Raw genomic sequence first — 13,593 nt, 5'->3', positions numbered from 1 at the left:
CGTCCACGAGTTGGGGGATGATGGTGCTGTGTCGGTGAACGTCTCTGTCGACGTCACTGAAAGGTTCGCCCTCGTGCATCCTCGAAAAGTATAAACGATTTCCCGTTACTGTTGAACCACTCATAATAACTGTTAGCAACCATCAAGAGGTCAGTAAAAATGGGCTCTCTTTACGGGGAAGGCATCGATGTCGATCCTCCCACAACACGACCCACTCATTATGCCTCACTAGCCAATCTGTATCGGTTTTGCCACGTCTATCCGTGCTATGTAACTCGTCCATATTGCGAGGTGCTTCCGAAATTGGTTGAAAACAACCAAATTACCGGAGCACGCGATCAGTGGAGTGTCACTCGACGATCACATAACAGATCAAAGGGACCATCGCCATCCAAATATCTAATGGGCCCCTCAACTCAGGTGGGATCACCATCCTCACATCATCATTAGAATATGACACCCATTCAAACTAAAACAAATATATATAATTTTTATCAAAAATAATAATCTAATTATACAACTATAATCTAAAATCGATTTTTAAACATTAAAATGCATACCTGTGTGGCAACCTTCTGATCGATTAGCACCCTAATTTTTTCTAAATCATCAGGTAGCTCCTGATGATTTTTCCTATCAGTAGTCCACCTATTCAAGGAAAACAAAATTTATTATACACTGTATAAAATGATTAATAAACGAAATCAGTTTTATAATTACCTCAATAGTAGCAGAAATACGAATGAGTTATTGACAACGTGACATAAAAAGGGCAATCGATACCATGCCCAAGACTGCAGCAGCAGGATACATCCGCCAATAGCATTTTTCCTGTAGTCAGTGGCTTGACACATCTCCCTGTACAGGAAAGCCAAAACTGCCGAGCCCCCAACTGAGTGATCCGGCCAAACGAAAGTCGCCAATATGTCGTAACCACATACAGTGAACTTGGTTGTGTGATTTGTCCGGCATCAACAACCCTCCTATCAGCTGCAGTATGCATGCCCGTGCATACATTTTAACTTTATCATCAGAGGCGTCCTCGCTCAACTCTCGAAAATTGACATCTAACCAATTTAACGGTATCTGACCACCGTTAAAACTTTCCGGGACACTCCTAGATAGTCCCGGCACAAAGCAATCCATGAACCGTGCGCCATCCCCGACATCACATCTCCATCCACCAAAAGCCCCAGGTAAATAGAAACATCCTCAAGTGTAATCGTGCACTCTCCGCACGGAAGATGGAATGTGTGGGTCTCCGGCCTCCACCGCTCCACTAAGAAAGCAATAAGGTCTGGTTTTATTTTACAGTGACCCTCATATCTACCTATGTGACCGAATTCAACCTCTACTAAATACGGCAAGACACGACTAGGTATCACTAACTTAAGGTTCTTAATAAAAGATCTAATACACGGTCTTTCTCCTAAAATTAAATAATTACAAAAATTAATTTTTAAACTAATAATCATACATTAAATAAATAAATAAATTATTACTAATAATTTAAAGTATATTAAAACGTAAAAATATTATCGTATCAGCAAAATGTCACGATATATGATTTTCATCCAAGCGAAGTAGACCTCATTCCATTTTATATCTGCAAAAAAATTTAATTAAATAAAATATTAAAAAATTTAAATACTTAAATAAATTAAAAATAAAATATTAAATATAATAAAAATATACCTTAAACTGTTAAAATAGAATATAAGAGTATTTGAGAGAAGTTGAGAGGATTTGGTGTGATGAAAATGATTGAGAATGAGAGTATTTATAGAGAGGGGGTGAGGTGTGAACGGCCGGGGTAGGCGGGTAATTAAATCTAAGGCGCGCCGCAGGGGGCGCGCTTTTCTGACGTATATCAGATTTATAGGTAAAACGCGCTATAGGGGCGCACCTTATCCCACGTGACTCCAGATCAACATAAAGCGTGTTATAGGGGCGCGTCTTACCCCACGTGGTGCCAGATCAACGTAAAGCGCGTTATAGGTGGCGCGCCTTACTGTAAAGGGTGTTAGATAAAAAAAAATAATCTGAAAAATATCTGACAAAGAAATATATAATGTATAATTGATATTTCGAGAAAAACGCCTGGTATTTGAGAAGCGATCACGTGATGTTATATATTCTTCTGCAGTGTCCCCAAGTGCAAACTTAAGCAAATGCGGCCACAACATGTGTATTTCAGGCCTGCTGCTAGCTATTCCATGATAATCGGCTTAATGCACTCCCCCCTCTTCCCAAAAAAAACATTTTACCTATTTTCCTAAATTGGCACTTCACGTTTTTTTTATCAATAATGTCCTTAAAGTATACAAATTTGATTTATTTTATCCTAAAACTTAACGCAAATTCAACGATTGTAATATAAGTTTTAAAGTTTTTGACGATCAAAGTAGAAGTATCTTAAAAATTCGATGATCTCGATTGTAGTTTACCCTTGCGCCGAATTACTGACAAGTATGTACATGAGTGGAGCCGAACGGACCGACCGACTTCAGGGCAGCGGGCAATCTGCCCGAGCAAATGAGCCTTTTCAACCTGTCAATCACCAACATGTTTCATTTTCTATCCGTACGAGGAACCTACAACCCACCTTAACCCGTATACGTGGTTCGTACTCGCCGACCATATAACTATTGAACCCTTTCCGCTACCACGCGTGAAGTAAAATCTCCACATCAAGCGACTATGCAACTTTACCAACTCCAGTGTCATGATTTTAAAGCTGTTAATTTTAAAGGGACCATATTGACTTTTTAGTGGAGCTCTTTGTTTCTTAGTCTTTGGTGTTTCTCCGTTCGCTAGAGGTTTTCTCTGTGTCTTGGTTTCTGCACACTTTGAATACATGAAATGGGTTTGCAGGATCTTGTCAAGTTTGCATTGATATGCTTTGATTCTCTTGCTTGGTATTTCTTTTCGAAAAAGTTTTCGTTTGATGTAATTAAATAGTGGATTTTGTTAATGAAGTTCTGCTTTGGTGTGCAGGCCTGTCTTTGCTTTGGGTTATCCTCTGTAAGTATCCTCGTAGGATTAATGCGTTGATAAGTGTAGTTTTGCCTATTGAAAATTGGCGATTTGACTGTTAACAGACTTGCTTCCATTCAAGCAATCGAGACTAATTCCAACACCGACGCCAAGAAACTTGTTACCTACTGGATTATCTTCTCGTTGATTTCTCTGTTTGAACATGCTTTCATGGGGATCCTTCAATGGCTACCCTTCTGGCCCTACATCAAGCTAATGATTGTCTGCTGGATGATGATACCCCGTTTTGACGGCGCTTTCTACGTCTACAACCACTTTGTTCAACCATGCCTCTACATGGATTTGCCGACTATAATTAACTGGTTCAAGAGGCTGCAACAGCTGCTTTTGAACAATTTCCTTGCTGATGAATATGCTAAGGCACACAGACCACCTGAAGCTCTAGATAAACTCATTGTTAACGAGGTAATAATGCTATCCATAGGCACAGGGGCAGTTATTCGGAATATTTAGGGTTAATGGTTGATACGAATATATGCACTTTTTTCTCTGTGTTTCGAGAATGATATATTGTATTTATGTGTGAACACAAGCTCTGTCTTCTATATGATCTAATGTTGTGTTTCACAATGCAGCCAAAGGGAACAGAGGCTAGCATATTGCAGAAAGACATAAAACCTGTACGATTATCAGAGAAAACAGAAGTTGCTCCGGTGAACCAGGTTTTATGTTTTTGTCATAATGTTATGTTTCACAATGCATTGCCTCATTTCCCTCTACAAACATTTGATTACGAGTTTTATGTTTTGTTGATAACCAAGCCTGATTGAATGCTGAATCACTTTGCAGAATCCGGCACCTGAACCCGATGTTGTTCAGACGGTGAATAATAAGATTACACTTCCAGAAATCAACGGAGAAGCGGGTTTCAATCTTACAGAGATACCTTTGGAGAAGCAAGTTCAGAAGGAATGGACCTGTGCTATGTGTCAGGTGAAAGTCAGTAGCGAGATAACCTTAAATAGCCATCTCCAAGGAAGGAACACATGAATGCATGTGAGAACTTAAGAAAGGCAAAGAACCAGCCTTGCAAAGGCAAAGCTGGTTCTGATTCGGTGCTTAAAGAACCTTGGAAAGATGGCTCGAGCAGCAATATTCAGGGAAGCCAAAAGAAGCCGAAACTAATTCCCAAAGGACAGGCATTTGCTGCTGCTTCAGTGGCGCCTAAGAACACTGATATTCCCATCAATAATGCATCCACATGCTACAAGGCAGTGAATACTAAAACCGAAACAGGCCATCATAACCTGCCGAAAGAGGAATTGAAGAAGTCGGGAAATCGAGTAAAATCAAGTGAAAATGGACAAGGGCAGCAACGTGTTGGAAAGGAACATGGTAAGACTAAAAACTCTCGGTTTCGGTGCACCATATGTAATGTAACCTGCACTGGATCGGAGGACTTGAACTGTCATCTCTGGGGATGGAAGCACTTAGCGCAGATTCAGAAACTGAATAATCTTTGAAAAGGCAAGCTTACTTGAGTCGAGCAGCTGAACTTGAAATCTCCACAGATGTGAAGCTTAAGAGACATGATGTCTCTCTGAAAGAAATCTCATAAGATTTGGTGTCCTTAAAACATTGCTTTTTACTAGAGCATCAAAGAGTTAGCTTGATAATATGGTGGATTGTATATTTCTGGATTTTTATTATCCAATGACCTACTCCTTCCATCAATCAAATGGACATTGTTTACTACAATCGATCCTATAATGATGTTTCGCTTAATCCTGTAATGTTTGATAACAGGACAGGTAGGTCTGAGCAATTTTAGATATATCCATCTTACTTTTACCATACCTGAAGTAAAACAAACATGAATAGGTAACAAAAGAGTCTGATTCGGGAATGTTGTTGATGGCTGAAGATGGGGTGTGAAATAACTCATCTTCAAAAGCTCGTTGGAACCTCTTGAAAATGAATGTCTTGGGCCGGCATGTCGGATTGAAAATAATTTGTAGAACCACAATTATTACTACAATCCAAATGATTTTCGAATGGTACACTAACTAGATTTTCAACAAAAAAAAAAATGTTACCATCTGTGAGTTACGAAATAGGTTCGGGGATATGTATTGGTCCCACAGGTGTCACAGCTGACGGTATTTCGTTTATGTTAAAGACTTGTGAACTGGGTTGGTAAAATGACACTTTTGAAACCACCTCACTACTGCAGTGCAGGAGGAAATCTTTGGTCCACTTCTTAACTAGACTGCCTGCGTCGCTTACTTGCAACTATTAAATCATGTGATGTGAGTGCGTTTAATTATGGCATGCCTCTTACTCTTCTCATCTAATCTAATATCCACAAATAGTTTTAGATTTTCTTAGTAAAAATGGCAAATAGAATTAGGCAAATATTTCATCTTAAAAAAAATTAATCAACTATGACGAATGAGCGTAATTTGACGAAATAGTCTTCACATGCGTACGGTTTTTAAGTGAAGTGAGTGACTATAGTAGTAGTAGTTGAACGCATGTAAGTCGTCATAGTAGTAGTAGTAATTGTACACATGTAAGTCTTGTAAATTTTTAGGTGACCTTATGCCATAACAGTAAAATAGACATTTTGGTGACCTTATGCCATAACAGTAGTAGTAGTAGTATTTATGTCAGGGTCATCTTGTAAATTTTGGTGACCTTATGCCATAACAGTAAAATAGACATTTTAAAACTAAAATATTATTTAATGTAGGTCTTGGACTTGAAAATTTTTAGGCTAAACATCTTAAATACAGACATATATATATATATACAAAAGACTTAAAAATTTTGGAGGTCGTTACAAAAATTGAAAATCAACATTTTTTTGTAAGAAGCAGCCAAATCATGGGACAATGGCTGCGACATTACCTGCCCAACCGCAACCTCTGTTTGAAATTTCCTTGCTGCTACACGTGAGGATGTAAAAATTGAAGCTCCAATGCCATATCTGAAATAGGAATATGTATAGGGAAAATATAAAGCTTCCATGGTTTTAGAAGACGAAGGAATCTAGGGATGTTGGAATTGAGACATTACTTATTCCCGTTAACAATGTCTATAGCCTCTTCTATGCTGTCAGCCTGTGCAATGAAAAAAAACCACCTACGTCAGAGTGTTTTTAAGCACACGTCAAACTTCACAATTGGGGCATTATCTAAAATCCAAACCATAACAATGATAAGGAACAAACCTCCATACAGAGGAGAACCTGGCCACAAATTTCCTCCTGTGTAAGCCAAAAAATTATGTCATTGAGTATTTACCAAACATTATAGAGTTCAATTCTCTAATTAAGGGAAATGATATCTTACAGAATGAATGTAATATACCTTGTAACATTCCATGCTGACCTTTACATCAGATAAAATTGTGGGGCCAATGAAGTTACCGTGTTCATACCCTGGAACCTACAGTTATTTCATAAGGTAAAAATTTTCGATAAGGCTTTGTTTGGACTTCCTCAAGCTTCAAAGTAAAATTGCATTTCCAAACATGTACAGGCATTTCTACATCAAAATTCTAAAAATCGACATAAACTCTCTACCAAATTTTCTGAAACAAGTTACATGGAGAATCTTGGGCATTCTTTTGTAGCATAATTTCACACTCTTGAAGGTAAACCATTATAAGAAATAAATGAGACTAAAAGACCATTTTGATAAACTTTCACAACTATATTTTAATAACCCCATTGGCATACACCACAATGATCCCTAATAACAGTCTGCCCTCGTTTCTTTTATCTACTGAGGCAAGGGTATTTTTTTAGAATATATGTCTTATACTTTAATAAAAAAATAAAATGTATTCAGACAAAATATTTTTAGATAAAGATAAATTAAATCTAATATTATTTAGTTATAGCCTATAGGTTTGATAATAAATAAGTTATGCCTAAAAATATCATAACTAAATAATTTAATTAAAATATAATTGTAAATAAACTATCTTATTAATTGAATTATTTTTTATCAAATAAGGAGATATAATTTTTTTAAATAAAATGTCAAGATTTAAACTCACACAAGGTAATTTACCAAAAAAGACACACACAAGATAAAACAAATTAAACATTCTTATTCACTCGATCAATTAATAGAATTATTATTTAGACAATTAATGATTTATAAGTTAAAAAGTATTATAATCTAATAAAATTATTTTTTATTTAATTTTCAAATAATTTTATTTTATAATATAATATAAATATTTGGTATCTTAAATAATAAAAATTTTATTTAAAAATATTTAAAATACAATCAAATAATTACATTTGTACCATAGTATTAAAAGAGTGCATATATGAGAAAACAGAAACTCGGATCAAGCAACAAGTTTTTCCCTTGTCCTAAGGTTGCGTTTGGTTCACGGAATGTAAGATTACAAGTGAGAATAAAAGATTATCAGGGAATATGATTATTGAGAATATTGTATTTTGTGTTTGGTTGGTTTAGCAGGAATGTAAGATTACCGTGTTTGGCTAAAGGAATAAAAGATTATTAGAATATATATTTTACCAAATTGTCCTTATTATATATTTGATTTTTTAACAAGTTGGAAAATATTTATATATTTTCTTTAAAAATTTAAATTCATAAAATTTATATAATGTTTTTTTACAAAATTTAAAATATAAAAAGGTTTAATGAAAGGGTAAAATTTTATTTTAACTCCTGAACTTCATATAAAATTTTAATTATAGACTTTTTTTTATAAATCTAAAATAGTTTAAGGATAGATTTGTAATTTAACCTTCATATAATTTTTATTATTCAATGACAGAATAAAGATATTTTTGAAATTTTTTTTAAAGGCATTTTATTCCAAAACGCCGGTAATCCAACAATACCTAAGGAAATGGAGGTAATGACATTCCCGGTAATATACCCCAAAAAATCCACTATTGGTAATGTAAGATTACCGGGAATAACATTCCCAGCCAACCAAACAAAAATAAATAAAATTTACAATTTTTTTTGATAAAATGTTTTTTATTCATATTAACTAATATCATCTTACATACATTTTGCTTTCAAGTATCGGGCTCAGTATAATAATATTTAGGATAACTCTATCGTTAAGTACTTAAACTATTATTTTTGTTCCGCTTTGATATTTAAATTTTATTTTTTTAAATTATACAAAACATTTAATTTAGGTTTGATTTTGATAGTCGCCATAAAGGTTTGGAGGAACGACTATATGTGACACTTTTATGGGTAAATTATATCATTCATCACTCAACTATCTTCTTACTCCTATTTTGGTCATTAAAGTTAAATTTTTTTAATTTAACTACTCAAATTTCAAATTGCTCATATTTTAATCACTTTTAATTTATTTTATTAATATTTTTGTTACATTACATTTTTATTAGTATTTGATTAGTGTATAATTAAAATTAAAAAATAAATTTGAAAGTTAAGTAATTAAATTTAAAAAATTAAACTACAGCGACCAAAATAAGAGTGAGAAGACAATTATGTGATGAATGATATAATTTTCCTATAAAAAGTGTCATGTACAATATTTTTATTTAGTTTTTAATGACGAGATATCAAAACGAAACAAAAAATAGACGTTAAGTATGATTTTTAAAAAAACAAAACTTTAGATATCAAAATAGAATAAAAATAATAATTTAAATATTAAACATGTAGTTTACTCTAATATTTATCGTAAATTACTTGCCTCATTTAAGTGTTTATTATAGGAAAAAAGTTATAAATGACTTTGTTGAGTTAATCGATTGATGAATATGGCCAAGAGGGGGGGTGAATTGGCAATAAAAATTTTGGTGGAAGCTTTTGCAGAAAATTGAAAGAAATTTGCACAACGATTTAGAGTGGTTCGACTTTCTCAACCAAAGTCTACGTCCACTACCTTAGCTATCCACACTAAGGATTTTCCACAAATTCACTAATTTGTCTTTCTTTTGAGGACAAAGAGTAACCTTACAAACCCTCAAGAATTATACCCCAAATTCTTGAGAACACTATCTCCTAAAGAGAACAATACAAATTTGCAAACTTACAAGGAAATCCTCACAAGGTAGATTGTTTGCACAATTCTAGAACAAAGAAAGAACACTCAGAATAATACAATTGAGCACAATAAGTGTTCTTGAAAGCAAAATGAATATTGAATGAAAAATAGGCTTGAAATGCTCAAACTTGAGGTTTGATACTTTCTCTTTGATTCTTTCTTGATTCTAGTTGCTTGATGTTTCTTGTTATTGATCAATGGCTTCTAAGCTTGCTTAAATATACCTTGAATCACTTCTGAACGTTGGGGATCATTAATGAAGTTTTTGGAGACGTTTAAGTGTGAAAACAATTAATATTTCTGCTTGGAGCGTGGGGGGAATCGGTACCCCTAATGGGGAATCGGTTCCCTAAGTGTAAAATTCAAATATTTCGATCGTTGAACAGTGGGGGGAATTAGTTCCCTCCGAGCATACTAGAATTCTCGGAGCCAAACCATTCAGGGGGAATCGGTACCCCCTTTGGGGGGGAATCGGTTCCCTCTGAGAAATCTGGAATTTTTGGCTTTAAAATGGTTCGAAATATTTTGTAAAATCGTTTTGAAATTATTTTAAGATTAAAACTTAATTTTACACTTGAGTAAGGATTTAAAATGAACTTTGAAATACTTTGAGTAATATTTTGATATTTGATTTAATATATCGAATATGCTTAGAGAAATCATTTTCAAAATTAAAATTCTTTTAATTTAATTTGTTATATCGAAACATCAAAATGTTTTCAACAATCTCTCCCTTTTTGATATAAAAAAATATTTTAAGATTTTCTAATTTCAAAATGAATTTTGATTTTGAAAAATACTACTCCCCCTTACTTTAACACTACTCCTCTTCAAAAACGCTTTTAACATTTCTCCCCCTTTTTGTTAAATCAAAAAGACTCGTAAAGGATTTTAAACAAGATTTTGAAATCATTTAGCCAATTGATTATATATATAAGAGAAAATAAGCTGCTAAGAACATAATCAAAAGAGATGTTAGCCATTAGTTTCATAATCAATATTCATAAACAATGTGACATGGTAAAATTAGTCATATATCTAACATGATGTAAATGATGCAATAATGAAGAAATTTAACCACACCAAATATATAAGTTCAAACATCCATAATCCATCAAATAAGTTCAAATATCCAACAACAAAAGGAAAACAATCCAAAAACATTCAAAAAGTTTAAAAAATATTAAGTAGGCAGGACGGTTCCAGCGCATACCAGATGTACATCATGATGATCCCAACTACGCATATAACATATGCAGCAGTTGCAAGTGACATCATATGGATCCAACAGAAGAAAATGTAATACAGTTCGGTTTGATAGAAATCATTCAGCCATGTAATGAAATTGATGACACTTACAAGCTGAACTAAGAGGAAGACCCTGAAAAGGATAAGAAGAAAAATCATTGAACAATAAGATTGAATAAATATAACTTAGGAAGCATCTTAAAACTTCCTCAAAGGCTACGACAATAAGATTGTACATGTTTTATACAGAGGAATTTATAACAGGAATCTGTGATGTACCCGGCACCAAAATGCACAATCTCCCCTGCCAAAAGAAGCAACGTTGCAACACACGTTAGAGCTTTGAGCAAACCAAAGATTGTGCTTTAAGTCGTAAGATTAATCATTAAAGAAGATACAATGGCGGTAGACATTTCAGGAGAATTGAACACGGACCGTATTTCTGTACGATAATAGTAGGAACCAAAAAGGCTATCACCGTCAAGGAACCAAAAAGTTTTAAAAGACAAGGCTCAAAATAAGCATGACCCTCCTACGTCAAACCCAGTACTACTGGTTTAATCTATAGTATCCTTTTACTAACTGCTTTTGGTGCAGTTCCTAGAGCTTAGTTTTAGAGTAAGATAACCATACCAACGGAACCCCCTTCAGGAGTTTTAGTTGCTATATATGAAAACCCATCATCGGGAAACAAACCAATTGAATTTTCTGGCATAGAAAGAACAGTATGACCCACAGATTTATGGAAGAACATAACGTTAGAGTGAAAACTAGTAAAGCTATGATAATTTAAAATGCAAGATCAAATATTTATGGGCAGAAAAAAGATCAGATTGTACCTCAGTTACCACTATGTAGCAACCAGACCAGATAGGCCAACTCCAAAGCCCATTGTTATGCCATCCATGAATGATATATAACCGTAGAGCCTGAAGCACAATGGTTCAGTAATTAAGAAAATGTCCATGCATGCTTATCTTTATGTGTGAAAGCAATATAAAAAAAATTATGTGTGAAAGCATCTGTGATGTTCAATTCTACTTGAGAATATGAATTTTAGTAACTCACACGTTTTCCATCCATGATAGATATCGAATAAGCAGCCAGCTTCGATAGTCCTCGGACTTGGGATGCACGAGGAATGTGTGCCTTCCCATGCCACAATTTTTTTTACTAAGAAAGCAAAGAAAGTTGTAAATTAGTTCTGAAAGATTTCCTTCAGTCAAAACTGCCACATTCCCCAGTAGATTAAAAAATGCGATATCAGAGTTCTTCACCACTGCAACAATCATGCGTAACCAGTAAAAGTAAATTTAAAAAAGTGAAAGAATAGGATACAAATCATACTAAAACAATAAAGCTCAATGAGAAATCGTGCAGTCACAACATCCGCATAATGTTGATACCAGGAGTAACAGCTACTAAAATTGCTCCACGAAACCCAGAACTGCAATGATAAGTGTTAACTATTTCATCAGCAACATCTGGGTAAAACAAGATAGACGCCTCAATGAGAAAGCAACCTGAATAATGGCCAGCAAAGCATGAAAACTAGCTCAATGCTTATATGCAAAAGCTTCCGATTCAGTTTCTGAACAGGAAAGAAAAAGGTCATGAAACTGTATACTTATCGCTATTCCTTCCTCCCAAAAGAAGTATCTGTAGAAAAAAGAACATTGCGATAAACCATAGTTAAAACAAATGCATTGAACTTAAATTACATGTCAATTTACACAGAATTATTTTCACTAATTTACACTTACAATTATATTCTCTGCGATTAAAGTTGTGTCAGACCGAAAAATCTCAACATTTCAGAGTTGCATACGATAATGTGAGGCTTAATCTATTTCATATCAAAGAGAATATTGGCGAAAGCTCGAACAACTTTAGCAAGGCATGGAAACAGAATGATTAATCGACTTACTGGTCATTAACAAGAAGTTAGAAACAATGTGTTTATGCTCCGCTCAAAAACTGCAATTGACTAGAGTATAAGAATCCGTTTATTACCTAAAAATAAATCATGTAACTCAACACATTTCTGTGCTTTCAATTACCAGAAATCCAGTCCTCGGAAATCTCCTTTGCAAGCTGCTCTCTTTCTTCATCATCTACAGTTTACATACATGAAAACATAAATGATCCAGGACATTTGATATTAAGTAAAATCCAAACATATTTAGAGATGCATTTATCACCAATACCATACAGTATGTAATGAAAGGATTAAACAAAATAATTATACACGTTGATTATTTTAATTTGATGAGCAAAAACGTACGAATACAAAAAAAAGTGACCAATTAAGTAGTTTACCCAGAATAAGATGATATTTTATACTTTGTCAGATTTGTGGCATTTGTGGATGTAAAACTTCAATATACATTATGAACTTGATTCTCGCACTAATTATGTTTATTATGCCTATATACTATATAGGGGAAAAAAGCATGTCCCTTAAAAACCCAATCACTAGAATGCAATTGCTAAAACAAGATGAAGAAGAAGCTGGCAGTAATCATAATTCATAACCAGAACAAATACTACATCAAGGTTTGTGTATTTAACAGGCTGTTATTAAATCAAGAGAAACTATTGAAAGAGCACTTCTACAATGAAAACAAAATAGATTACAAAATTTTAAGAAACTGAAAAAGGTTAGCGTAAACTATATTGTACTTTCAAAAAGTTCTGAGAGATGCAGACAGTTCCATACAACAGCTGCCAATACAATCTTACCATAACATCAAAACTGCTCATATCTACTACATAGTAGGAACTGAAAAGAATTTCCTTTTCTCGAGATTTAGAAAATTACTTCAAACCCCTTCAGGTGAGACGCAATTAAACAAGCAGAACACCACCTCAAACTCTTACCTTTGTGCATCTAGGTGTTCTTAGATGCAACTTTAATAGCAAAAGTTGGATCAAAATCAAACTCTCTTCACAATTTCTGGTAGAAAATCATATAACTTAAGCTTATTGTACATGGTACATCTTGCTTCAACCAAGCAATCTCTTTTTTTGCACTTAGTCTCAACTCTAAGGGGGCGTTTGGATGGGGGAATGTGGGATTCCCCCGGGAATGGAATCCACATTCCCCCGTTTGGTTTGGCCGGTAATGTCATTCCCGGTAATGTTTTATTACCAATAGTGGATTTTTTGGGGTATATTACCCGGAATGTCATTACCTCCCTTCCCTTAGGTATTGTAACATTACCGGCGTTTTGGACTAAAATGCTCTTAAATTTTTATTTT

General features: G+C 34.2%; 1 protein-coding gene and 3 long non-coding RNA genes across 6 annotated transcripts; 1 reads left to right on the top strand and 3 right to left on the bottom strand.

Annotated features, from left to right (window-relative positions):
* The first annotated feature begins 2,821 nt into the window (after window positions 1-2,821).
* On the top strand, window positions 2,822-4,675 carry LOC120177960 (HVA22-like protein a). Its single transcript, XM_039183937.1, has 5 exons — window positions 2,822-2,918; window positions 2,998-3,024; window positions 3,102-3,462; window positions 3,633-3,719; window positions 3,847-4,675. Exons 1-5 carry the CDS (start codon window positions 2,863-2,865, stop codon window positions 4,045-4,047), a joined length of 732 nt encoding a protein of 243 aa, XP_039039868.1. The 5' UTR covers window positions 2,822-2,862; the 3' UTR covers window positions 4,048-4,675.
* A 1,222-nt stretch (window positions 4,676-5,897) lies between these two features.
* Window positions 5,898-6,525, bottom strand: LOC120177961. 2 transcript variants are annotated; one of them, XR_005521488.1, is made up of 4 exons: window positions 6,369-6,525; window positions 6,230-6,265; window positions 6,076-6,119; window positions 5,898-5,986 (listed from the first exon to the last, which is right to left on the bottom strand). It is a non-coding gene; the product is annotated as an uncharacterized LOC120177961 (long non-coding RNA). The 2 variants fall into 2 exon arrangements; XR_005521487.1 differs by having other exon boundaries at window positions 5,917-6,119.
* A 4,051-nt stretch (window positions 6,526-10,576) lies between these two features.
* Window positions 10,577-10,859, bottom strand: LOC120177962. Its single transcript, XR_005521489.1, has 2 exons — window positions 10,768-10,859; window positions 10,577-10,636 (listed from the first exon to the last, which is right to left on the bottom strand). It is a non-coding gene; the product is annotated as an uncharacterized LOC120177962 (long non-coding RNA).
* Window positions 10,860-11,193: 334 nt separating this feature from the next.
* Window positions 11,194-11,985, bottom strand: LOC120177964. Of its 2 annotated transcripts, XR_005521491.1 has the most exons (4): window positions 11,856-11,985; window positions 11,680-11,779; window positions 11,401-11,505; window positions 11,194-11,261 (listed from the first exon to the last, which is right to left on the bottom strand). It is a non-coding gene; the product is annotated as an uncharacterized LOC120177964 (long non-coding RNA). The 2 variants fall into 2 exon arrangements; XR_005521490.1 differs by having other exon boundaries at window positions 11,401-11,779.
* Between the last annotated feature and the right edge of the window lie 1,608 nt (window positions 11,986-13,593).

This window comes from Hibiscus syriacus, unplaced genomic scaffold, assembly GCF_006381635.1.
Source record: "Hibiscus syriacus cultivar Baekdansim isolate YM2019G1 unplaced genomic scaffold, ASM638163v2 tig00112343_pilon, whole genome shotgun sequence".
NCBI classification, from domain to species: Eukaryota; Viridiplantae; Streptophyta; class Magnoliopsida; order Malvales; family Malvaceae; genus Hibiscus; species Hibiscus syriacus.
This window is presented reverse-complemented; position numbering and strand designations above follow the sequence as displayed.